Raw genomic sequence first — 26,368 nt, forward strand, 5'->3', positions numbered from 1 at the left:
ACTAGTTAATACATATATACATTTGATCAAAACAAACACACGAACAGACAGACAAAAGAATATCTATTACAAAGCATGCGGCTAACATCATGTAGTAAAGGTGCTGGGATTAAAGAGGGGTCAAAGTTCTTTTGTTTCTTTTTTCTGTCATAAAGACAAAATGGCTGCCGTTCACTTGTGATCTTGTGAATGTGTGTTGAACCATCTGAGTCAGAGCTGAAAAAACATGAAATATGATAAGAGAGAAGAAAGACAGAGACAGACCAAGCGAAAATGAGGTGCGTAACATCCATCGCACCAACAGCACAGATTGCTTGTTCAAGTGACAGGCATGACAGTCATAATGACACACAGGACGCTCCTGCAGACAGTGACAGGAGAGAATGATGTGACGACCTGGGGTGTTTTGTCTTCTCTGCACTGTGCAAATGTTAGCAGCGTCTGTGACCTGGATTAAGTGCACTTGACATTCATAAATTGACTTTCTCCCAAGCTAAGTGTGAGCCCATTTCAATATTTACAAAAACATTAACAACCGGACCATAATTTCAGTCTTTATAACATCAAGTGTCTTCCAGCTTAGTTCCAGCAATCACAGGGCCTCATTCTTGGAACACGATCAGCAGAAATTTCTCTGTAAATTGTTTTAAACATAGAACGGGCTTACAAACCCGTTTATGTTTTGTGAACATTAAAGGTATAGTTCACCCAGAAATGAACATTTTTTCATAATTTACTCACCCTCATGTTGTTCCAAACCTGTACGCATATTTCTTTCTTCTGCAAAACACAAAAGAGGATATTTTGAAGAATGTTGGGGTCCAAACAACATTGGACTCCATTGACTGTAACTGTATGGAACTGTATGGGGAGGGGGAAACACTGAGGCATTTTTTTTTGTTTTTTTTTTAAATGATCTTCTTTTGTGTTCCACAGAAGAAAGTCACCAATAAATTCACATTTCCAGATTTTAAAAGCACAGTAGCTAAACAATATCTTAACATCCATATCAATCATAAGAGTAAAGTATATATTGCACTGTTTATTTTAAGTCCTCACTTCACTCCCCTATGAATTGAGAAAATGAGTCTGGAATTGCAATTTGGAAATTAGCTCCATTGATTAAAAAAAATCTGGAATTGGAATCAAAGCTGATTCCAAAAAATTCTGGAATCAAACAGCCCTTCGATTTAGTCTACCATTCAAAAGTGGTATCTGTAAGATTTTTTGAAGTCTCTTATGCTCACCAAAGCTGTATTTACTGTATTTGATCAAATATATAATTACAATTATTTTAATATTTTAATATATTTAAAAATGTAATTTATTCCTGTGGTCAAAGCTGAATTTTTAGCATCATTACTCCAGTCTTCAGTGTCACACGATCCTTCAGAAATCATTCTAATATACTGATTTGATGCTCATTAAACTTTTCTTATTATTATCTATGCTGAAAACAGTTGTGTTGCTTCATATTTTTGTGGAAACCGTAGTACATTTAGAAAATACAAATGCATCCTTGCTAAATAAAAGTATTAATTTCTTTAAAAAAATCTTAATGACCCCAAACTTTTGAACAGTAACGTACACAGATTATCAAAATCAACCATCAATTTATGCGAGAATGGTTTGCACAACGATTTAATATACAAATTCATTCTGCTTGTCTTGAATGAAGTCACAATGCTGCAATTTATTTGAGAATATTTTTTCACTCACACAGAAATTCGTTCCGTTCGTGTATTATCAATGAGGACCATTGAGCGTATATGGCATTCTTCAGTGAACAGTCAGGCACATACACACTTTATTAATAGCTATGTTGCAAAAAACGTCTTTGCAACAAGAGCAGGACACGAACGAGCAAACATAAAAAGACTTGCATAGGCAATAAGCACCAGTAAGCCTTTCTGCTGATATTTGCAAATACGAGCTGCCAGCAATATCAGTGCATTACCCTACAGCTGTCTCTGTATCCTCCCGTTCAGCGCTCATGTACTGTACAAGAAACCTGTCAAACACATACACACCTACACATTGTAACAGCTTGATGTATGAAAGTACACAGTTGATCTTTTAGGGAGTCTATTTTCTCATGCATACAGGCTTTGACTTTGTGGTTTTCACAGGCCTGGCTGATGCAATACACAGACCGGCCTCAGATGGGGCATCACTGTCAGAAATGTATTTGATTTCCTATTTCTCATATGTTTTGTTATCTTCTGTTCCCACTACAATGTGTCTTATAAAAGTGGCTTGTACATATTTATTCTATGTTAAAAGTCCTAGTTGCAGAATGCAACTGAAATGCCTATCCTATCTGAGCCATCTGCAATACTTTAAACATAGCTCCTTTTTTAGTAGGACTACCTGTTTTTCCAAACAACTGCAGATGGATGGAAAATATGTAGGTCGTTATATGTCATATTCTTGGTTTGGTGCTGCTAATGGCACAGAAATTACACACTCCACCTTTAAACGCATGTGTGCTTGCTAAGTTGTGCATGCAACAAATTTAGTCTTACAATGACAATCTCAAATGATAGCCAATTATGCAATACAAGCATTATTAGTGCCAACTTCTGTTGTTTTTCTGAGGCCACAGGTCCCTGCCACAAAACATCTGCTCACAAAAGTCACACAGCAATTATTACCTATTCTTTTCCCTCACCCCTCATTTCAGCCTTTTAAATAATTTTTAAGCACAATAACAGCCTTAATTTGATGAAAAATACAAGCCAAACGTTAAGGCCTGATTATTAGCCAATTTCCAGACTCCAGATTTTTATTTTTTTTATTTTTTTATCATCTCAGAGCAGATAAAAGTGTTTTAGTCCAGCTTATAATAAATCTTTTTTTTTTTTTCATTTCCACCTCCTACTCAAAGCTCAAGACATCAGAAGATTCCTTACATGTGTGAACCTTCAGATTAATCTTTTGGCAGAACAGACCCTGATCTGAACTCCCTCTGGTAATAACTTCCAAATAACTACTTTTAAAAAGACAAAAGAATTAGCTCTTAAATAGAGATTGGAATTGCAATACTTGATTCCAGTTCCTTAACGATTCCATTATCGAAGATAAACGAAGAACACCCATCCTCATAATTAGTCCTAACTGTAAAACATTAAAATATGAATGTTTTAGTTTAATATTTTTGTTTGTTTCTTATTTATAATTAACTCTTTCCCAGCCAGTGTTTTTTTTACGAGTTAAAAAGTTTTTGACCATTTTCACAAAAAATGCATAGCCCCCAGAATATTTTGTTTTATGAATATCTGAACATGCTATTTTTAAACAAAGGTCTGCTTTTAAACAACAACAACGACAACAACAACAACAACAACAAATTATATTTTTTTATCCACACTTGAATGTAGGTAAGTGTAATAAAAAAGCAACATTTTTAGCAAAAAGCTCAGTCCTGTAGCAGATCCTGGGTCCTAATCTGTAACATTAGGCAGTTTTGATTTATATGCTGTTTAGTGTTGATGATCGCATTATTTTTCATATGCATATGATTATTAAAGCCTGAGAATTCCATCAATAGTGGGGGAGCAGTTTCTCACAAATGACAGATATTTTCATCAATGGTGGGGAAAGAGTTAAAGAGCTTACAACTAAATTCAACATTATTAATTTTGCCGTGATGCTGGATTCAATAACAACACCTGTGAAGATATGATGCCAACCCCTGCGTGGACTTCAGATGATGCCAACTCTGAATCAACAAACACAACTGCCAAATTTTCAGATCATATGATTATAACTTGTAATAACTGCTTCAGTGAGATTATTTTTTTCAGCCTAAATGAATACATGATGCTAGCTAACTGTGTGATTTGTATTATCTTAGAACTGTACATTTCTGAAATATGGACATTACATGGACACAGTCACCTCTGATGTAGAAACATGCATTTTCTGTAAAGCTGCTTTGAAATGATATGTATTGTGAAAAGCGCTATACAAATAAATGTCAACTGAATTGAATGCAGCCCTGTTTTTACAGTACTAGTAGCATATTTTATTCTCAGAAATGCAGATTAAAAATAAATAGATTATTTAGTAACAGTATTAAATGGAACTGATTCTGACCCACACAAAGTTCACAAGAACTGCTCCAGATCTCAAAGTATAGTGAAGGATTCCAATTTCCAGTTTTTTTATATTTTTATCTCCTCACATGTACTGTAAGGCCGATATACACCAGGTATTAAGATCTGTCTCAGTGATCTGATCAGTCATCCCAAAAATATCACTGTGTACACCTTTTAGTACGGATTAAATTGAGGTTTTGAAGGTGGAAAAACCCTAAAATCTGGCAGGTAATCTGATGCCCTTCGACTCGACATGATACCATGACGACGTACAAAAAACAAACAAAAAACAAAACAAATTATACTCTTCAAAAGCATGGGGTCAGTAAGAACTGCACTAAGGCTGCAATTATTTGACCAAAATACAGTAAAAACAAACTGTACTGTGATACTGTGAAATCTACAATTACAATTTAAAATGAATCTTTTCTATTTTAATATATTTGAAAATGTAATTTATTTGCTGCATTTTCAGCATAATTACTCCAGTCTTCAGTGTCACATGGTCCCTCAGAAATCATTCTAATATGCTGATTTGCTGCTCAAAAAACATTCCCTATTATTATCAATGTTGAAAACAGTTGTGCTGCTTAATATTTTTGTAACTTTTTGATGGATGGATGGATGGATAGATAGATAGATAATTGTTCACCATCTTAATAGCAGGTGTAAATGTTGACTAAGTTGTGTTGAAATTTGAAACCAAGCTCGCCTTATGCCACTGAGTAACGTTAGTCAAGCAACGACACAACAGTTCAACAGAGACACGTGTTGCGGGGGTGTGATGGCAGTAATGACACAGCATGTATAAGCGACCATAAAGCTTTAATGAGATATGCTGGTTATCTGCCATATAGGCTTGTTCTCACATAAGGGCTGTTGGTCTCTGGGGGGAAGCCTCCACTTCACCTAATGTCACATCACAGCAGGACACACACCTTTAGATCAGGTAACTTCAAATGAAATTGCCGGGGCTTCTCTGTTACACTAAGCGCAAATGGAGATAAAACAGCTCATTTACAGAAGATAAGGGAAACCTAAGAGCGTACTCCAGCCATTATTCTCATTTCTTTAATGCAGTCTTCAAAAGAACAACACACGGCTGATTCACCTTCAAAACAAACCCCTTACGAAGGAAAAAAAAAATCAGACAATGTAATGTAGCTGACAAAAGACAAAGCCGATGGGAGGAAAAAGTATAAACAGTTTATAAGTTTTTGAAACAGCCAGTGGAGTAAAAAGCTTAAAAATTCAGCAGCGATTTTCCCACAATCGCAGAGTTTATTCAGGCCACATCTGCAAAAAATTATTTTAACAGCTAAACCGAGGGCCAAGATTTCTGAGACAAAATATAAAATAAAAAAACCATATCAAACCAAAAACAGTTTATAGAACTGTCAGCTGCCTGTAGGCCTTGCCTGAAGTGTAATTACGGCATTAAAAAAGTTGCATTCTACAGAAAATGGGAGCATGTTTAGTTTGTGGAAAGAACATAAAATATAATGCAGAACACATTAATGGTAAGGTCATTTATATGAGGCATTTCAGAGGCTGGAGTTGAACTGTAAAGTCGCACGGGGTCAGTAAATTGCGTGATGGATTTGAATGGTTAAAGACCGTAATTATACGCCTGGCAAAGTTTCATAATGGACATAAATGCCATTTAAGGTTTGGCTTTTACACACATTGATCTGAGCCATTAATTAGAGCTAATCTATAGTGATTCAGGGAACATGTACTGCGTGTGATCGGTCTGTCCATTTGAACACATTAGCCTAACAGCATTGGTGACGCTCACCAGTCAAATGCTCAGTGTGACAGCAGTTACACGACGTACTGTTCAAAAATATCTTATGCTCACCAGGGCTGCATTTATTTGATCAAAAATACAGCAGAAACAGTGAAATTGTGTAACATTATTACAATTTAAAAGAACTGTTTTATATTCAAATATATTTAAAAATGTAATGATGGCAAAGCTGGCAGTCATGTGGATTCTTTGTGGAAACGGTAATATATTTTAATGATGAATAGAAACGCATTTATATGAAATAGAAATTTTGTGTAAAACTGTAAATGTCTTTACTGTCTCTTCTGATCAATTTAATGCATCCTTGCTGAATAAAAGTACTAATTTCTTTTAAAAAAATGACCGCAAACATTTGAATGGTGGTGTAAATTGTTTGTATTTTGTATACATTTATATTTAATACAAAATTTTTAAAATATTGGTAGCAAAACACGCACAAAACACCTGGAATTCCCTAAAAACCACATAGCAACAGTTTGGAAACCACCTTAAAGTTTTGCACAAGCAAGCACCACTTAATCAATTTATTCATAACATGCATTCATAAAATGTAAAAATATATGCAGAAATAATAGAAATAGCAGAAACGTACAACTAAATATAAATACATTCTAATATTCTAGAAAATATGTAGAGAATTACATAAACATGCACTGTTAAAAAAAACAACAAGTCGCTAGACAGCATTTTTTGAAAACCACTGATCTGAACGAATCTGAATATCATTGTTATTTTACGCTACTATGGGAATATTTTACAGTACAAGAAGGGAGGTATATCACACCCTATTTATCTCATCTGTTCATGTTTCATAAAATGCCCATTAGATACTTCACAGCGACACACTTGCACTAATTATGGAAAGAAACGCACTTAGTGGAACTGCTTCCCTCGAAACTTCATTCGAGCTTGGCCGAGGATGTGTTCAACCTTTAGCCTAGTTGCACAATGATTTTTTCCCCTCTGGCAACAGGATTGGATGACACAGTGAGTCCAGAGCGTGCGCTAAAGTATGGGATTAAATTACATCGCAGGACTGTGGCAAAATGAAGAGGTGTTTATTTAAAGCTTTAATAAAGTCGAGGATAAAGTTGGTAGCTTCCGAGAGTGAAGGCTAATCTACACGAGCAAGCTGCGAGACCAATACGAGCCATTTTGCCTGTGTATAATGTGTGCAGATCTCTGTTCTCCTGGAACATGAAATAGTAACAGCACAGCGCTTGACAAACAAGGCATCTTCAGGCCTGCGGAGAACGAAGGTAAACAGGGGACACGGGCTGATTCCTTCTGACACGCAAACCAGAGCATCACTTCCACTTAAGCAAGATGTGCTCTGGACTGGGCCTGCAGATGAGCATCTCCAGGGAGCGCAGAGAGCAGGAGAGACAGCTCTATCGGTGGAGATCACAACGTGGCAACACATGCACCCCGAATTAGCATCAAAGCGCTTGGCAGTCTGGGGAACATCCGTTGACACTTCTGCTCGCCCCATGCTAGCTCAGATACGCCGCTTAATCTTAAAAGCATTGCTCAAATGGCCGATTGCGAGAGAAAACTGTTTTAAATTATCGCAAGAAGGGCAATCACACTTTCCGCTTTTATTGTGCTTGTTTGGAGCACGTGAGAGAAAGAGAGACAAAAGGGGCAAAACGATAACAGCCAAGACAAGTTAATCTCTAGCAGTCGCTTCAATTCAGAAGCACATAGGCTGTGTTGGAAAACAAGGGTTTCAAACTCGATAGCAATTACGCACCGCGGGAGGGAAGAACAGGCCGGCTGGGACACCCAGCGGCCGCCCCACAGAGACAACAGAACCACATCTGCCTTTGCTCAAAAGTCCAAAGGGGTTCCCCGGGTTCCTGTGCTGCATTCCTGCCTGTTTGTCATGAAAAAGATGAAAAAGACCTGAAGGAGACAAAACAGATGCACAATGGTGTTCCTGCGTCTGTTTTCAACTCTGAGAGAAACCTTTTCTCAATTACCGCTCGCAGTGGGAGCCCTCTGTCATCCAGGGCTTATTGCCACCCTGCGCCATTCATCTTGAATTAAATGGCTTAATCAATGCCAAGACAGAGTGGAACAACATGGCTGTACAGTAAGTAATTACCCCTCTCCCATAGAGAACAACACAACACAAGCCTCTGCCAGCTAACTCTGCGCAGAGCCCCACACCTGTGTGTGCACTCGTAAACACAACGGTACTGTTTAGTGCAACCGCTGGGATTTTACTGCTCTGCCAGTGAGTAAACAACGCCACATTTTATTTGGGACATTATGCATGAAAATCTATTACTATAGGTTACAAAATGTAAGGGAACACATAACTAGCAGCTAAGTGATATACCAAAACAATCTGATAAAACTGATGTAAACTGTGCAATAAAAAATAAATACATTTTTAAGCTCACCAAATTATTTGATTATAAATACAGTAAAAACAGTAACATTGCAATATACAATATAGAGTGGTACAAACGGTAAACAGTGCTGATATTGGTGGAATATCTCAGTCTTTCTCTTTCATAATATTCAATATACTGCAAGCTCACACCCAGAGTTATGCAAAATTCAGAATGAAGAGGATTGGCTGACTTTTAAAATTCATGAGTGTGAATATTAAAGGGATATTTCACTGCTGGAAAGATGAATGTGTATTTAAATTGGGTCATTTATGTAGTAGAAATGTGTAATTATTTTAGAAGTTGGTGCATTCTAGACTGAGAAAAGCCAGAAAATGTATTTTTGGCTCATGTGGATGAAAGACAACAACTCCCAGAATGCACTTGCTTCGCTGTATTTTTAAAACGCAAAGTTGAACACCAAGATTTGTATTTGAACTGTACACCAAATGCTGCGCAAAAAAATAAATATTGCTGTATTTTAGATTTTTGTTTAAGACCCTTTGCCCCTTTATTAAAAATGTATATATTCACAAATTAATATGGAGAAAATGTCGATTTTACTGGTTTTCTAAGGCCAAATTAGAACCCGGAAAATATATATTTCCCCACAGTGCTGAATGAGAAGAGCCATCTCTGGAACCATACAGAGAGGTGAGTTATAGGTGATTTATAGGCTAATGATAATAAATGTGTCTGAAAAAATAAGGCATTTTAATTGTTTTTTAATAAACTAGTGTTTTCTAAATCAGTGTCGGCTGCAAACATATCTCCATCCCCGCTGTAAAGCGGATGCGCCTTTAGAGAGAAATGCACCTTTCATACAGATTACATAATCAGACGGTATTTGCTTTCGATGATAGAGTTTTGTTTCCACTGTTGATAGGAAAATGCAAGTGTTTGCGCCGGCGCCTCCGTGCCATGCAGTGCGCGCTACACACTGCACAAACCCTTGGATATGAGTCAAAATATTGTGTTTATTTGTGATAATCTTAGCCCTGTATTAATATTGTCTAACCTGCATTATGACAGACATTTGACGAATTGCTTTGTTCCTTTTTTGGATAAAAGTGTATTCTAAATATGTAGCCTAAATGTAATAATAATAATGATAATTATTATTATTATTTGCGTTTATAACTATAAACAAGTTCACTTAAGACAGTAATATGTTTAAAATAAAATAATTTATGAATGTTTTATTTTTATTTAACCTAACCTTTTACAGTTTTGGAAATGTGTTTGTGTTATATATTTTTTTATTTATAATATGTGAAGTCTTTTTTTGCTTATTCTATTATACTGAGCTTTTTCCTCCCAAAAAATGGACTTTAAAGAAGTAAAAGTCGTTTTTTAGAAAATTCTAGAAATTATCCATTTAAAAAAATTAAGTTTAAACACAATGCAATGCAACCCGCGATGAATCAGCCGGCACAGACTAGGGGAGGGGCCACACATCCGTGAGTACAGTTTACAAACCCGTGGGAATGGATTGCGAAAGCATGAGCATGATTTATGAATTTGTTGGTACAGATTGCAAAAACTGAAGGCACGGTTTACAAATCTGAGAGCACGGATTAGGAACTCGTGGGTATGGTTTATTAACCCGTGGGCACGATTTGTTAAACTGAGGGAACAGTTTAAGAATTCGTGAGTACGGTTCATAAACTGAGGGGACAGATTGCAAAACCGCCACCACGGATTTTTATTTTATTTTTTTCACAGGTGACTTCCCGGGCTCCGTATTATCTAAATGTTCCGGGTCAACGCAAATAAAAAGCAGAAATCAAATTTTGCATTTTTGTAAAACAGAAAAAAAGTTGGATGTCAATCATTTGATTTTCAATTAAATAAGCATTCTATATAAGGAAAATAAGCTTGTATGTGAATATTTTTTCACCAGTCTAAAAACGAATAAAGAAGAAAGCATGTTTTTCGTTTTTCAATTACGAGTTAAAAAGGGAAAAAGGAATGGACGCAAAAGTACAAGGACCAATCAGGCACACAACCCTGTTCACAACTTAGTTAAAACATAATTTATTTTGCCATGGTTTTTATTTGGCCATAATTCATTATGCAGAAATCAAGAAGAATTAATAGGACCGAACATCAAGAACCTAATTTGGATTTTCATTTTCATTCATTCCAGTTTATTTTTTTTATTTTTTTACATAATTCAGTTCTGAATAAGAAAGATTCTTGATTCCCAACCCTATGTAAACCCTTAGGCTTTGTGTATACAACTAACAACATCAACAATTGATTACAAAGGCGTACTTTAGTCTCTGTGCTAAATTACAGTGTTTATTATGGGCTCAATGTCTTAGCGTGCAATAAACACAGGTAAAAGAAGTGAATAAGATAGAGCACTGAAAAACAGCAAACATAACAATTGATTTAATGAAACGATTTAATTGATCCAGTATGCGTCTTGTCGAAAATGGCTGAGAAGTGGTTCATTAAAAGCTGGCTGAGTGAACTGGCAGCATCACGTCTGCTAAAATTACCATACATTAGCGCACTTACCTTGTTTTGTATGATTAATGAAGAGCGCTGCCACTTGCACCCTAAACGGCTGTACTGGGGCTAGTTTTAATCAGCCATCAGCGTGCACAGCGAAACACAGCACTATATACCACTTTTACACAGGCAGGACTGGAATGGGCTATGATAACTCCTCTTTCCATATTTAAGAGAAAAGGGAGATGCAGAAGGAGATGCAGCACATGCACACACCAAAGACAAACATTTACACGCCTTCATATAAACATTACACATAAATAACCAGAGAGAGTTTTTGTACTCACATCTGAATTAAAGCGAAGCTGACAGATGTTGCAAGAAATAACTAGCTTTTTCTTGGGAGGAATGGAGACTCCAAATGTGTGGTTGATTACAGCTTTCTGGACAGGGTCCATCTGGAAGACAAAGAGCAGAGGAACATTTAGGGTGCTTTCACACATTGTGGTGTGGACCAGAGTCTGTTTGTCGTCAGAGTGTGAATCGTTTGGCTGATGTCAAAACACATAGATTTATTTGAATAAAACTTACAAAAATATATTAAAAAGTTGGTTTGGGGTACAGTTTGCAATTGGCATATAAAGGTAATATGTCCAATTTGTGGATATGAAATGCTATTAATAATGTTGAATTTGCATATTTTCATGCTTCTGGTCATATTTACTATCATACATTGCTCATAACCAGCAAGTATGCAATAAATTGATCAAAAGTGACAGTAAGTACATTTCTAAAAAAATAAATAATAATAATTAAGAAAAACTCTATTCAAGTCAAGTCAAGTCAAGTATATTTGTATAGCGCTTTTTCATAATACAGATTGTATCAAAGCAGCTTCACAGTATTAAATTAAAATAATACAACAAGGTTTGTTTCAAGTGGAATTTATTGATTGATAAAATTAAATTAAATATCCCCAAAATATCCCCAATTCATCAAGGAATTCTGAAAAAAAAAATGTTTACTGAAAATTATTAAGCAGCACAACTCTTTTCAACATTGATAACACAAAAAAAAGGTTTCTTGATCACTAATACTGCTGAAAAATTCAGATGTGCCATCACAGAAATAAATTTGTATAAATATATATGAATATTAAAATACAGTTATTTAATAATATTTTACAAAATTAGTTTTTACTGTATTTCTCATCAAATAAATACAGCCTTGGTGAGTGCAAGAGACATTTAAAAACATTACAAAATATTACCAACCCCCAAAATGTAATTATATATAAATAAATAAATAAATAAATAATAATTCTCCTTGTAAACCTAAAGACTCTAATTAGGAGCCCAAGTCAATTGCCTAAGTTGATAAGTCACAAGTCAATTTTGTGAAAAGCGCCACTAAATTTAACTTTCCATCTCTGCTCAGGAAGCAGAGCACCTGTGTATGTGAACGTAAAGTTTCGTAACAGTGAAGCTGGCATCTTCTTGTCCAGAGTCATTACGTAGTTACAGTGGTACACAGCTGCTGCTAGTACTCACAATGCTCTTACACCGATGAACGTCTGGACCAAAAAGTATAATTTGCAAAGAGACAAAGAAAATGAAGTAAGTATGAAAACAGCATTAGAATGAAAGTTAGAGAGACGTGAATCAGACACACACAGTGTCCTCTGCATTAGTCAGTGTCCACGGCCCTGAACGCTAGGTGGAAATGAGAGCAATAAGGATCCCAAGCTGAAGGCAAGACAGCTGTTTAACGGTGAGAATCAATGACAGCCTTGCTGGGCTCTTGGGCTCAAACTGATAGAAATAGATACTCTGATTATAAGGAGAATGAAGTCAGGAAAGCAATATGAACATCAGCACAGGAGAGCAACCAAGCACATTTGTGGCCTTGATCGATTGCAGCTCCTGAAGTTATGCCAGCTTGTTATCCTTTAATCAAACAAATAATTTGAAATCCAAGCAAACAAAACCCTTTAATAAACCTTTACAAATATGCACTCATTTTCTCCAATTAAGTCCTGAATGCTCATAATATGACAGCAAAAAAGCAATGGAGCAAACTGCAAGAAAACACGAAAAGCTTAGAGTAGGTTTGGTTTTAACATTCGCATGCATGTTTTAAAATCAAACAAACACATTATTCTCATAAAAAAACATCCTGTTCAAACTCAGAACAGTTGTTATTTTTATATTTTGTCTTCAGGAACTTGTATGTTGAATAAAAACCTCCAAACAAGCCCCACCAAAATATTCATCCAAAACAGAGGCCTCTAGCCTATATAAACTCAATCAGTAATAAATTGTTAATGTGTTCAGCATTCTGCAACAATTAGTATTAAGATTTTCTAGATTATTTTAAGTCAAAAAGGGAGCTGATTTGGTGCTCAAAAAACATTTCTTATTATTATCAATGTTGAAAACTGTAGTGCTGCTTAATATTTTTGTGGAAACTGATACATCAGGATTCTTTGATGAATAGAAAGGATACAACATTTATTTGAAACGGAAACATTATAAGCATTATAAATGTATATACTGCCACATAATAAAAAATAAAAAATTCTGTGAATAACGACTGTAAAAGCAAATAGAGTAATTTATACATAAAATACTCTTATTCAACAAATAAAAATATGCCAAAAAACATTCAATGCTTAAAAGCAGAAATGATCAGAAATATTGGTAAGGATTATTCAGTAGTTTCTAACTATGGTAGCGACACGTTCCCATTCTGTCCCAAATCTATGCTCATGGATCTGAGAATTTAATGAGACAAGAAAATAAACGGACAAAATTTAACAAGCTCTAAAAAATGTGCTGTGCAGCATCCAATAGGATTACGCACAGTGTTTCACGACTTCTCGAAGCCATGCATGAAACCCTGGCACGAGAGAGCTGACTTCTGAGTTTGCCTCCAAGTCATTTAACCATTTCACACACTCACTACAGCCGTCTCTCTCTTAGCAGGAAGGCATTTCATAGCTTACTTGAAATACAGACAAAAGGACAAAAAAAAAAAAAAAAAACTATTCAACTTGAGACACAATTCTGGCATATTTTACCTGGAGCAAATGGAGAGTGTCCATAACGCACTTTTGTGTGAAATCACAACTGAGAGAGGAGTCCAGTGGAGAGAGAGACGGACAGAGATGTGGTGTGGCTTGCACTCCGGCAGAGATGCACTGGAGGTCTGTTCTCACGGCAACACCTCTCTCTCTCTCTCTCTCTCTCTCTCTCCCCATCTCTCAAAAACACACACACGCACGCTCGCTCGCTCACTGTCACCCTGCCTGCCTGCTGATCCTCGCATCTCAGGCTGATTAGCTCTGAATAACTGATGAGCTTGGGTAAACAGGAGTCAACTCTACACAGCCAATTCTGTTCACTCCTGATAAGAGTTCGCATGAACTCGGTCCATTAAGAATTTATGACAGTCACCCTTCGAGTCGGATGGATTGCACCCAAAGCCTTGACTTTATTTAACTAAAATGGATTTTTTGAATTCCGCCTTAACTAGCTAGCTGTTTAGCTCAATGTCTCAAGCCCCGTTTACCGTGAGAGCAATGAAATCACTGAATCACTGGAGGTCTGCAAGTGTCTGTGCTACTAGTTTCCAGTATTGACAGCTTTGCCAATGTATAGAAATCAATATCTGCATTTTTTTTCAGGAAGTTATTTAGAATCTTATTCAGAAACTTATTTGCAGTCATTAAAATATTAACATACATACATACATACACATTTGAGTAAATACCCTTTTTTCATATGATTAATTATTTTATTTTATTACAATTATTTCAACGTATATAATTGAACACATAAATGTATATATTGATAAATTAATTTATTACTACATTTAAAATTTTATATAACTTTTATATTGTTTATGTGACATGAAAAAACGGACAAAACCTTGACCGGATGACCGGAAACATGCAAATGATGTCATCAGTAGCAGTTCACCTCTGTGAGTCAGGAGAGGTTGCTTTTACAGTAATTGTGAGTTCACATAAATAGGACCCCAGACTACAATTTCAAGCGGACTTGGGTGCATTTTGCTGATGCCATTTTCTCCTTGGGTAAGAGTATAGTGCTCTCTATTTGATTAGGAGACGGTACAGTGGACTAGCAGCCATCCATTCATGCCCTCTGCGGGTCACTAATGCAGTTCCTCACCGCTCCGCTGCTAACTCTCCAAACCACAGTACAGAAACCTCCCCATGTCATTTTTTTAAAGAATCCAAAGTCCAAAGTTGCAGTCTGTCAGTTCTCTGACACGCTACCTGTTGTGCATGATGCTGAACAGCAGTAATCTGTAATTAAAATCTCGCTCTCCCACCACAGCAAGCACAACTGCTATCAGTGCAAGGAAGTTACAGGCTAAAGATATAATGACTGTGGGAGATGGAGGGGTCAGGAGAGAAGATACAGCTGGTGGGGTGTCTGTGCTCTTCCACAGCATGTGGCTGGAGCGTCCTGATGTGTAATCAAAATCTGGTGTATGGGACACCGCTCGGCCTGCAGTGTTGGAACAAGTTCTACAGAGGGGGGAAACTGAAGACGGATGGGTTGCAACGTCCCTACGTGGCCAAAAAAAAAAAGAGCTCATGAATATTAATTAGTCTGCACTGACATTGCTCAGAGATTTCAAAACTGAAATGTCAACAATATGATTTCACATTAAATGGTCAATCAACTTTTAAATGTCAAACGTCAAAATACTATGAGATCAGAAATAACAAAATAATAAATAAATGTAAATAAAGGCTAAACCATCAGAACTGTAAACTGAATTGCTTTTTAATTAATAAGTTCATTTCATTCAATTCAAGGCATCAAATGAACATGACCATTTCATTTTATTCCATTTGTTGATTTCATTATTTTTTTTCCATCTTTACACCAATCAAAATAAGCAAATTCAAATGTAAAGGTTGCTTTCTTGTATTTGATCTGTCAAGATTTAACACATTTTGTTTTGGTTAATGTTAATGGTTAGAGAGTCAGACTGGTAACCTAAAGGTTGTGAGTTTGATTCTCAATACTGACAGGAAATGACTAAGGTGCCCTTGAGCAAGGCACCTAACCCCCAATCACTCCCCGGGCGCCACATCAAAAATGTCTGCCCACTGCTCCGGGCGTGTGTGTGTGTGTGTTCACTACTCACTGCTCCTAATGTGTGTGCACTAACTTTGATGGGTTAAATGCAGAGGACAAATTCAGAGTATGGGTAACTATCACTTTACTTTCATTGGAAATGGACCGCCCGGAGGCCATCTGACTGACATTTAAAGATCCAATCAAAGTTTGCTTTGTTCAGCATCATGTTTAGGGGCGTAAAAATGTAAACTCGATGTCCCTACAACGTCACATACTTTTGGAAATCCAACGTTTAGTTGATCCTGATAAGCACTCATTGTCAAAGATATAAACATGACCGTTTTCTTCTTCCATGAAGGGGTTTGGCGTCACAACAGATTTGTTTCCAGGTGGACCGTTAAAGAACGCAACGCACACATCTCCAAGAAAACCTGTAAAATTCAACCAATCAGATGATGACTTTGAAACACCTGAAGAGTTTCCAGTTTTGTGTGCCATTTGCATTAGACGTTCAGCCAATGGTCTGTAGGCATGATGCCTGAAGCTGAGACTACATCCAGAGGCTGCAAAGACACATGAGCACCCTTCAAATCATTTGAAATTGCCCAGATCAACATGACTGTCTCAATCAGTAACAGTTTACCTCCTATACAAAAATATACAATGATATCACAATGTGTAGGCGGAAACCAATCTCTTGAAAGCTACCTGTCAATCAAGCATTGTTAATCACATTATCTTGAGTGGATGAGACCCCAGTCAGTCACTGTCGAATCAATTTAAATTTACGCTTCTCTGTCATTCTGATATAATTAAAAATCTATCAAGTAAACAAACATGAAATTTGATATCAAAATATTGATAGAAAAAACATTCTCTGTTCTTCCTTTCCTTGTTTCTCTTCCACTGTCTGTAAACCTATTTACGAGCTCCCTCAATGATATCTGTAGCTCTGTAATAGCAAGAATATCTTAAAGTGAGCCGATATCTGTGACCTTGCCAAGGCTGGAGACTGTCTCTGAAGAACAGAAAGCACAGCAGATGGATAATGTGGTGATTCTCTTCATGGCTGAGAACACCTGGCTGAGCACAAACCGGCCTCAGTCTGTTGTGACTCTGGCAGCATTGATTTCAGTCATAGAGAGAGAGAGCCGTGACTATGCACTCGCTGTAATCACACTGGGATCCTTCATCGGGCGCAGTCTTCTCAAGCACATAAACACAATCACACTGATGACTAACTCCTCTTTATCCAATGTTGCCTCAACTGCCGCAATCGCAGATATTTATTTTCAATATATTTCACAAATCATGAGGCAAATTAGTCCATTTCCACTTTCTGTTGTTATCATTTGTGTTCATTAACTCAGAATCAGGTTCTTGTTCTGAACTGGTTTGAAAAGCCAAACTGTATGATTTTGGTGACAATGGGGTCTGTTAACATTTCTTAAACGTTTATTCTGCCAATGTGGTACAATAAAACATTGGGGGGGGGGGGGGGGGGGGGGGGGAAATCACTAATACATCACATCAGTACATCTTGCATGCAAAAAAATGCAGTTTGATTCGTAAATGAATATGGCTCCTATGAGTCGGGTCAGTTAAAAAAACTGATCAAAACTATTTACATTTAAGTCACAGCAGACAAACATGTTTTTACATTACTTAAAGGGATGGTTCGGAGTAAAATCAACCTAGGGTCCTTTGCACTATGACCTCGAGCCAAACACACCCCCAGAAGCCTTTTTTCCCTTGGTCGAACATTATTAAAGTTAATCCTGGCAGAAAGCCAGTAAATCCAACATTTATGGTTTTCCCCCCCCCGAAGTGTTGACAACTTAGTGTTAACTAGTAATTGTAGCAAACTGGTACTACCAACAAAATATTAGTGCATTCCTGGAACTGGGCGTCGTTACACTACATCCTTATGCATCGCTTTCTGCCAGGACTTTTACGTGCTTTTCCCAAATCACTGAAGTAACCTCGACGTCCGGGTTAGCAGTAGCATTAGCCATCAGGCAAGTGTTATTTAAATAAACTCCTGATGTACTTTCAAACTTTCCAATGCCTCGTTTTATGAGTACAGAACCTATTTGTACTACTGTAGAAGTTTGGTCCCATTCCGGGCATTATTAGTGGGGTAATTTACGAGATACAGCCTAGGATCCATTAGCGCCTGCACTAAGCCATTCGGCTGATATCTCTAAATAAGCTCTAACTTTAATAATGTTCGATCAAGGGAAAAAAGGCTTCTGGGGGGATGTTTGGCTCAAGGTCATGGTGCAAAAGACCCTAGGTTGATTTTACTCCGAACCATCCCTTTAACTTACATCAAAATATATTAAAGAGGGAGGTCAGGTGGGGCAAATGAACCAATAATCAGATAACAAGCAGGGTGAGGTTAGACAATAGGCATGAGAGCACGCTCACCATGACAAGACATGACAAAAGGAGTCTCAGAGCTCCGTCACCAAACCAGGAATAAACAGACCGAAGTGACAGAATCCTGACAAAAGGATTTTAGCTGAATAAAACTATTATTCTTTAAAAATTCTCACTAACCCCGAACATTTGAACAGAAGTGTATTTAAACAAAATATAGTAAATGGAATAATAATTGTGATGATTTTTTTGTGCTTTTAAATAGTTAATGGAACCATTGAGTATATTTGGAATTAAAATTATTAAATTTGCCATGATTCCCATCTCTAGTGTAAATCATTTTGTTATCACTTCCAAAAGGCAGAATATGTGTGTGTTTTTTTGAAAGATATCGTGTTCAGTAAGAAGGTGGCCTTGTGTTAATAGCAGCTTGGGAGGACTTGCAGGCTTCTCTGCATGTGGAGTGGAGGAAGCACTAATTATACATAAGGACACCTGCTCATAATGTTCCACAAACAGTCGGCTCTGACGGTGTGCCAGGAGAGGCATATGTCAGGGCACACACACACACACAACTCTTTGTTATTATGACACAATGGCAGTTCTCTTTTCTCTAACTCTCTTCGTTGAGGTTATACAGTACTTTCAAAACTCTGTAACTTAAAATAATAATAAAAATATTTATGCTAGAATTTAAAGAAATGTAAAAAAAAAAAAAAAGATATACTAAACATTCAGAAATATGCCTTGTTGAAAAGATGAGGCTGAGAAGCATAACACTGAATAAAGAGCTAAAGTTGGGGAAAAACGGAAGGACTCACTTTGATATTTTGTAACTTTCAAAAGGATGACATACCAATTTCTGTGATTTTATCAAACAGGATAGAATTTTTTAGATAAAACAATTAATCTCACAAAATAGTTTCTGGAGTGACAACTGCATTTAAATACAGGAGTGAATCTTGTTCTTGTTCACTGTTTTTCCAGCAAGATCTGGCAACACAAATGAGTCAACGCTCTGACCACTTGTGGTTTTCCCAGTGGTTTTCTTGCACCGCACACATAAGAGAGACACATCTCTGATGTGTGTTTAAATACGCCATTAACAACTAGTTGTTTAGTTTGGTTCTGTAAACACTGTGTATAATTTTTTGTAAATGCGGTTGTCACTACTTGCATTTTTAGGTTGCAGTTAATTCAGTTGTAGAATGCGGATGTCACTCTCGAGAATTACTGAACTGTGTGTGTATAGAAAGGAATTAAGCACTAAAAAGCTTATTTGTAACAACATTACAGATATGCCTAGTTTGAAATATTTCAATTAGAATGTTAGGGTTAGGTAAATGTTTTATTCACTTATGGAAAAATGGTAATATACGCTCAAACCAAACTGGTGAAACTGATTAAAATTTAAATCTAGATTTAATTAATTGTGATATTTATGGAGCTAGAATTGTGTCTTTATTACATGCGAGAAAATAAATGATCTGAGAGAAAAAAAAAGTTTGAGAGAAAAAGTTATCACACTGATAGCAAAAAAGCATTTCATGAGTGAAAAAAGAATACTTGAGAGAAAAAGTTTTCATACCAATAGCAAAAAATAATCATATTTGAGACTAAAAAAAGTTTTGAGAGAAAGTATTTTCTCATAGAACATAAAAAAATATAAATGTGACATTTTTAAAATTATTTCTGAGAAATTTTTTTTTTCTCAAAATACTTTGAAAAAAAAACTCTCAAATATATATTTTTTGCTATCAGTGTGAAAACATTTTCTCAAAAAAAAAACATTTTCTCTCAAAACGCTTTTCTTTGCTCTCGATGCAATTTCTTGCTCTCATGTCAGGATTTTGCTTTCGCTGTGAAAATTGTGTCATGGGCGGGGCCACGTTCCTATTGGCCAGTCGGGTGAGCATCGTCTTGTCTTGGGAGTCGAACTGAATCATTACACCATTGTTCGGTTCACCGGCATAGATGCCGCCTCTGCCTTAGTTGAGCACGGACACTCCAATGTTTTTGGAGTGTCCAAAACTCCAAAAAATGTTAATGAGATGGGCATGAAAATGTACTGCATAGTAGGAATGACGCAGCTGAGAACCTTAGATGTTGATTGGAGGGGAGTCAGCATGACAAGAGGTAGAAGAGGTGAAATCAGTATAAGAGATAAACAAACAACAGCGCTGATCAAGTGATACCTCCGAAAATACACGCAAATCGTGTGCACCACCAACTATCATTAGCCTATGCAGTTCCTGGGAAGCTCAACAGAGACTACAGTGATTAGCTTCATTAGGAGAAAATAATTCATTTGATGGCCTTGTAGGGAGACGGTATAATTACGCTAATTTTGCGGTGGCGTGATTGCAGCCTGGAGAACCTCTTGATTTGCACCAACAGTCAAGCAGTAATTATGACAGCTTCTGCCGTGTTTATTTGTTTATTTTTGGAGCAATCCATTGGGTGCTGGGCCATAAAAACAGTGCGGTCAACTGCAGACAGATCTGTGAGAATTCAACTCAAAAGCTGGAATTAGAATTGAATTAGCAACACCACACAGGAAGTTCTCCAGGCTGCAATGACAGGAAGAAGAATTTACTGACTTCCAATTCAATATTATATAACTACAATATATATTTACTTTCTGTAGGATGATGGGATTAAGGAAGTGCCTTTTGTTATGTATAAAATTGAAATACTGCATCCTGTTTGGTATCTAAAATGAAATCGAATTTAAGAATTGAACTGACATTTAAAAGACATTGTAATTTAATTCTAAATGGCACACCACCCTCGTGTCCCACTGACCCAAGCCTTAGCCTCCAGTAACCGCTTTAAAGAGCACTGTCACTTTGAATCAGGGCAGGACAGTGCACAGCAGAGAGTGAGAAGAGTGACAAGAAAGTGAAAGAGACAGAGGGAGAAAGTGAAAAGAAAGAAGAAGAAGGTTTTGAGTGGCACAATAAAACAGCGGTGGTTAAACAAGCCCCAAATTCAGACTGAATTTCTTTCTATTTCAGATCCCATCAGCCTCTCTCTCTCTGTCTCCCTTCATTGCAATCACCACAACAGTCTGGGTTAGGGGAGATAAAAGCACAAATCGATTTTACTCCTTCATTTTGGGGGTTGGATCAGGGGCTAGAATCAATGCGTGAGGGGTCGACACGTCTGCAGACTTTCCCTCAAACACACTGGTGACTTTCAGAATGGAATATACTGCAAAGAAGGGCTGCATACTTTGATAAAAAACAATAATCACTAATTAAACTGCCATTAACTGATATGATAAGCTGAACATATGATACTGCTACATTTTTTAATATCAAGGTAACAAGAACAAAAGGCAGATAATAAAACTGAAGCAGCAGATCTCGTGTTGAATAGAGTGAGCAAATATGACCAACTTGCCTGCAATGCTTTTTGTCATTTTTGCCCACGCGCTAGGAATAGAAAGAGTCACTGCTTAAGGATGTTTAAACAAACATAGACCACTAACAGTTGATCCAGAAGTGAACTAACACTGTGTCTACCTTGGATGCGACAAAGCGATCGCTGCAAATCTATTTGTTCTTCGTGTCAGAAATAATGCTAGTGCTTGGAATTAGCACGTTTGCTGAAAAAGAACCCAAATGGCATTGAATTCTCACTGAAATTTATTAATATTGCCACTAACTGCATAGGTCCAACAATACTCAATTCTGTCAGGACCACTATCGTCAAATACGACTGACCATTTGCATATAGTTAGGATTGGCGGTATGGTTCTGTTCAGGGCAAGAACTCCCTGCGCATCCATGCAGCCTAGCATGGATAAGAGCAGGGAGAGCAGCAATAACCCCCCTTAGGGTTAACAGAACAGAACCAACATGAATGTATTGCAGATGTCATTAATGTCAATATTTTAATGAACAATATCATTTGAGAATTTAGTCTGATTCAAAGGGGAATCAGAAGGCCAAATCCTGACTGGACGAGAGGAGTTGGGGATGGAGGAGGGTAATAAGCTCCTGAGAATGTGATGGCTGCTGATAATACTGAAGGAGCTTATATATGAACACAGTGATAGGTGTCATATTCCTATAGGTAGACGTGGATCAGCTGAGAGTCTTGATTGACTGGCAAGTTTCTAAGTTTCTGCAAGCCACAAAATTAAAAATGGCAAAATACCCTTTAAACATCGAAAAGCCAGTTTATTTTGCTGTCCTAACTATGCATGGTTTATATGACTAGTTGAATTTTGCTATTTGCATTCAGCATTGTTTTTCCCCTGCTGTATGCTAACCTCATTTTTGGCTGAGGCTCCAGTGTAGTATGCCATTCTAAATAGCCGCTAGCACACAATTATTGGACTCTCTTCCAAACAACCTCACAAGCTGCAGTTTGTGAGGAACGATATACATTTAACATGAAAAACATTATCTACCCATACTCAATGTTATTCTGAATCTTCAGAGAAGGTTTTAATTCCATCAGTGTCAACCCACACAGGAACGAGGCCAACATTAAAGAGGCAGGCGGCCAAAAGAAAGGAGATGAAAGCAGGCTTGCTTACCGTATTGAAATTAGGGAACAGGCCGACCGGAGAGGAGCTCTCCACAGGGAAGGTCATGAAAGGCTTCATGTCCAGACCGGACTGCATCATTAGAGAAGGAGTCCGAACCAACGCGGGGAGCGTGTTGCTATGACAGGAACTTCCTGGAGTGGAAAAAGAAGCAGAGGGTCAAGACAAAGAAAAGACAAAACTTTCAAAGCTGTAGGGACTTTTTCCTGCACTCACTCATGCACAGATGAGGAGAGCAAGAGAAGGTACGTTAGAGAGCGGGAAACTATTGGAGGAAACTAACTCATCATCGTCGGCCAAAGAAGCAGAATACCTGAGCGCTCTGGGGAGGAAGACTGGTACAAAAGAGATAGAAATGAGTGAGAGGGCGATGAGAAACATATCAGGAAAGTTCTGAACCTAGCTAGTTCACTCAAAAATTAAAATTATGTCATCATTGACTCTCCTTCATTTTTGGGTGTACTATCCCTTTAAGACATCATAGGCACATATATTATTTGCGAGAAACCTATCCCATAATAAACTCTAACAAACGTAATGCAAAAAATGCATTTAATAATGTGGATTATAAAAATGCTTAAAATATAATATACTTATTTCATTCTATACAACATTGTATTAATAAAATTAAATATTTTACCCAATATTTGTGTGTGCTAAGCATTTGTTTATTAGAGTGTGCTAACACCAAAACAGTGTTGTTATTGTTAACTGAAACAAAAACTATTACAAAACGTTTTTATTAATTAAAATAAGGCTGAAACAAAATTAGTTGAAGTGTTAAGATTACTAAAACAAATTTTAAAAAACTAAATAGAAATGCATTAAAAACAAATAAAATGACAGAAGAATATAAAATGTAAAAATAAAAGTTAATTCAAGACATTATTAAATACTTTAATAGATAATAATAACACTTAATAGATAAAAATAACACTTTACCAAACTCTATTAAGATTAATTGTAATTCGTTTCTCCTCATGTAAGGAGTACTAGTTGTACAATTTGGTGTCGTGACGTAGTGGATAATGAATACACATTTGTTATAAGTAAGATCATTCATTTAAGTAGTTTTTAATTCAAGACGGGTGTACACGGTACGACTTTTGTTGTCGTACAAGCTTGCAGGAGATTTGATTCTCTCAGGAGAAATCGTGTGGAAATCGTTGATGCTCGTATGGTCGCGGCTCAAACTGTGTGAGAGGAATTACGAACCAAGCCAAGTTATGAGCACCTCTAGACAATTTTTAAACATGTTAGCTGTCCCCAAATCATGCACAACCTTGTCACATACACTAGATCTATGAATATTATGAATATTATTATAGCCCAGTGAGTGACACACATACAAATAGACTCTCTAGTTGTCTTTCATTTTCTTTCTTTTTTCTGTCTGAAGCTATAGCAGAAACATTGAAAGCTCCAGTCTCCGTGTTTAGCATGAATTGCCGCCGTGCAGTACAGTAGTGCCATGTACCTTTGACACAATTATCTGTTAACTGATTATCAATGGCTCACGACCTCCCGAGTGTCTGTACTCGCACAGTGTACGCCCGCCTTAACTTAGTCTCTATTCATTTACTCACAGTTATTCATCCTGACTGGAGATCTGGATCACATACTTCTTCTATAATAAAACCGAGTCGTAATGTTAGTGAGACATTGCTGAATAAATTGGCCCCTGATATGATTTGATAAGCGTGAGCAGTAGCATGTCCATTTATATGACACAATGACAGCTCCAATCGGACATGTAATGAAGAAGGATCTCGTGTAATGTGCCACGGAGATATCTAATCATGTATGTGACGAAAGGAAAAGGGTCATTTCCAGTTCGCTGCTCAATTAAGAGAGATCCGAGATCCTTCGTTGCATGAATCAGAGGTCAAGCTGAGAAACATAATCAGCCTGAGTGCGGCCAAAAAACTGCAGACCATGGCTGTGTCGACTTAGTCTTGAATTTCTTTATGTAATGGTTAACAAATCCTTGTAATGCTGGTAAAAATGATGGCAACAGTAAAGCAAACATGCTTTTAGCATGGCAGAGGAACATCTAAAGCTGTTGCACGGCACTCCGGGAGGTATAATGCACACTAAAGCTGCTTTAATCATAAGCTAGTGTGGCACATTTGTGCTCTTTGCAGGAAAAAGAAAAAAACATGCTGCAAATGTGCTTTTTCTCTTGTCATTTGGTCTGTCTGAACAAAAGTACGAAAAATAAAACAAGGAATCAAAGGCTGTCAGTGTGAGCTAAACAGCAAAACAGCAAAAGGAGAAAGGCAGAGTACTTTGGCTCCCTTTTTAGATGCCATTCAACAAGTCAAGGCTGACTAGACAAGCTCAATGAGGCGTCTTGTAGTATGTTTTGTGGCTGCCTCTCAAACATTGTTTGGTTATATAAAACTGCATTTGTGGTTGTAAAACAAAATCCAATTATGGAGATGAAAAAAAAGCATGGTTACAGTGTGTTCAAAACAGTGTTTTTGACACTATCAAAGTCAACATTTTCAAGAAAATCTCTTCTAATTTAGGCTACGTGTAAAAGATGTTTTTTTTTTGTTTTTTTTTAAACATCACTGACTGCAATGCACAGGCCAGAACAAGTCCACTTCGTTTCATTACAAATGCACACACTCCATCGCTAGACAGATGTCTCCCTCTCCACCTGTACATCTGAGCGCTGAAACAGACATATTTTATTCCCATTTGCCGAGTTTAATGAGAACCACATGTAATAACTGAACTTGGCCCTCCGACTGGCATCAAAATTCATAGCCGTGATTTGAAGCTCTGTGGCCCGACCAGAACATTCAGTTTAATAAAACAAGTGTGTTTTCATGGTTTCAGATGAGGCAAAACGCTGCATATTTCAAAGCTTAATGAAACCATCAGAGATGTGCTGATTCAGATGGGTAATGATGGTCCTCATCATTAAGGTTTTGACACACTGAATTAGTTTAACCGCTTTGATGCATGAATTGTCTAATCACAAAGTAAAATTTTCTCAGGGATTATTTTGACTTCCAAATAAGCCAATAATCATTAGCAATATGTTTTTTTTTTCCTGCCAAAATGATTCATTTTAAGAGTTATACATCTGGCCACTGCAATAAAATACAAACGCATTATCACGTTTGTCAGCAGTTTGTATGTTGTCATAAAAACAGACTGCATCCGAAATAACATACTTCCCTACTTGCACTGTATGTGAAAAGAGTAGTATGTCCGAATTCACAGTATTCATTAAACATAACTGTGCATCTGATGGACACTTTACTATCACGCAATGCTGCAGCTAAACTGGTAGACAACATGACAAATGTAATATGACCGGATTACTGCACCCATTCATACAATATAGAACATACTTTTTTAACAGTCACAAAGTAATTACTTATTAAAAAGCAGTACTTAAGAGAATGCGATTTCAGACACAGCCACTGTGATATAAGAAAGACAACAGTCATAAAATTATGGCTAAGGGTCAAAGGTCAACATCCATGGTGGTTAGGAAGTAATATTATGCTGCCTTCGTGTGCTCT

The 26,368-nt window shown here is 37.0% G+C and overlaps 1 protein-coding gene across 5 annotated transcripts in view; it reads right to left on the bottom strand.

Moving 5' to 3' along the window:
* Window positions 1–26,368, bottom strand: part of znf385b (zinc finger protein 385B) — a 130,015-nt gene that overhangs the window by 9,934 nt on the left and 93,713 nt on the right. For 4 of the 5 annotated variants that reach the window (XM_082176686.1, XM_082176687.1, XM_082176685.1 and 1 more), the window contains 3 exons: window positions 22,818–22,960; window positions 11,117–11,227; window positions 742–780 (listed from right to left, as the gene is read on the bottom strand). In XM_082176686.1, the coding sequence (XP_082032812.1) occupies window positions 742–780; window positions 11,117–11,227; window positions 22,818–22,960 (293 nt within the window). The remainder of the gene's footprint in view (window positions 1–741; window positions 781–11,116; window positions 11,228–22,817; window positions 22,961–26,368) is intronic. The other variant, XM_082176688.1, reaches the window with a different exon arrangement.

The sequence above is a fragment of the Leuciscus leuciscus genome, assembly GCF_965113295.1.
Source record: "Leuciscus leuciscus genome assembly, chromosome: 7".
Classification (NCBI taxonomy): domain Eukaryota; kingdom Metazoa; phylum Chordata; class Actinopteri; order Cypriniformes; family Leuciscidae; genus Leuciscus; species Leuciscus leuciscus.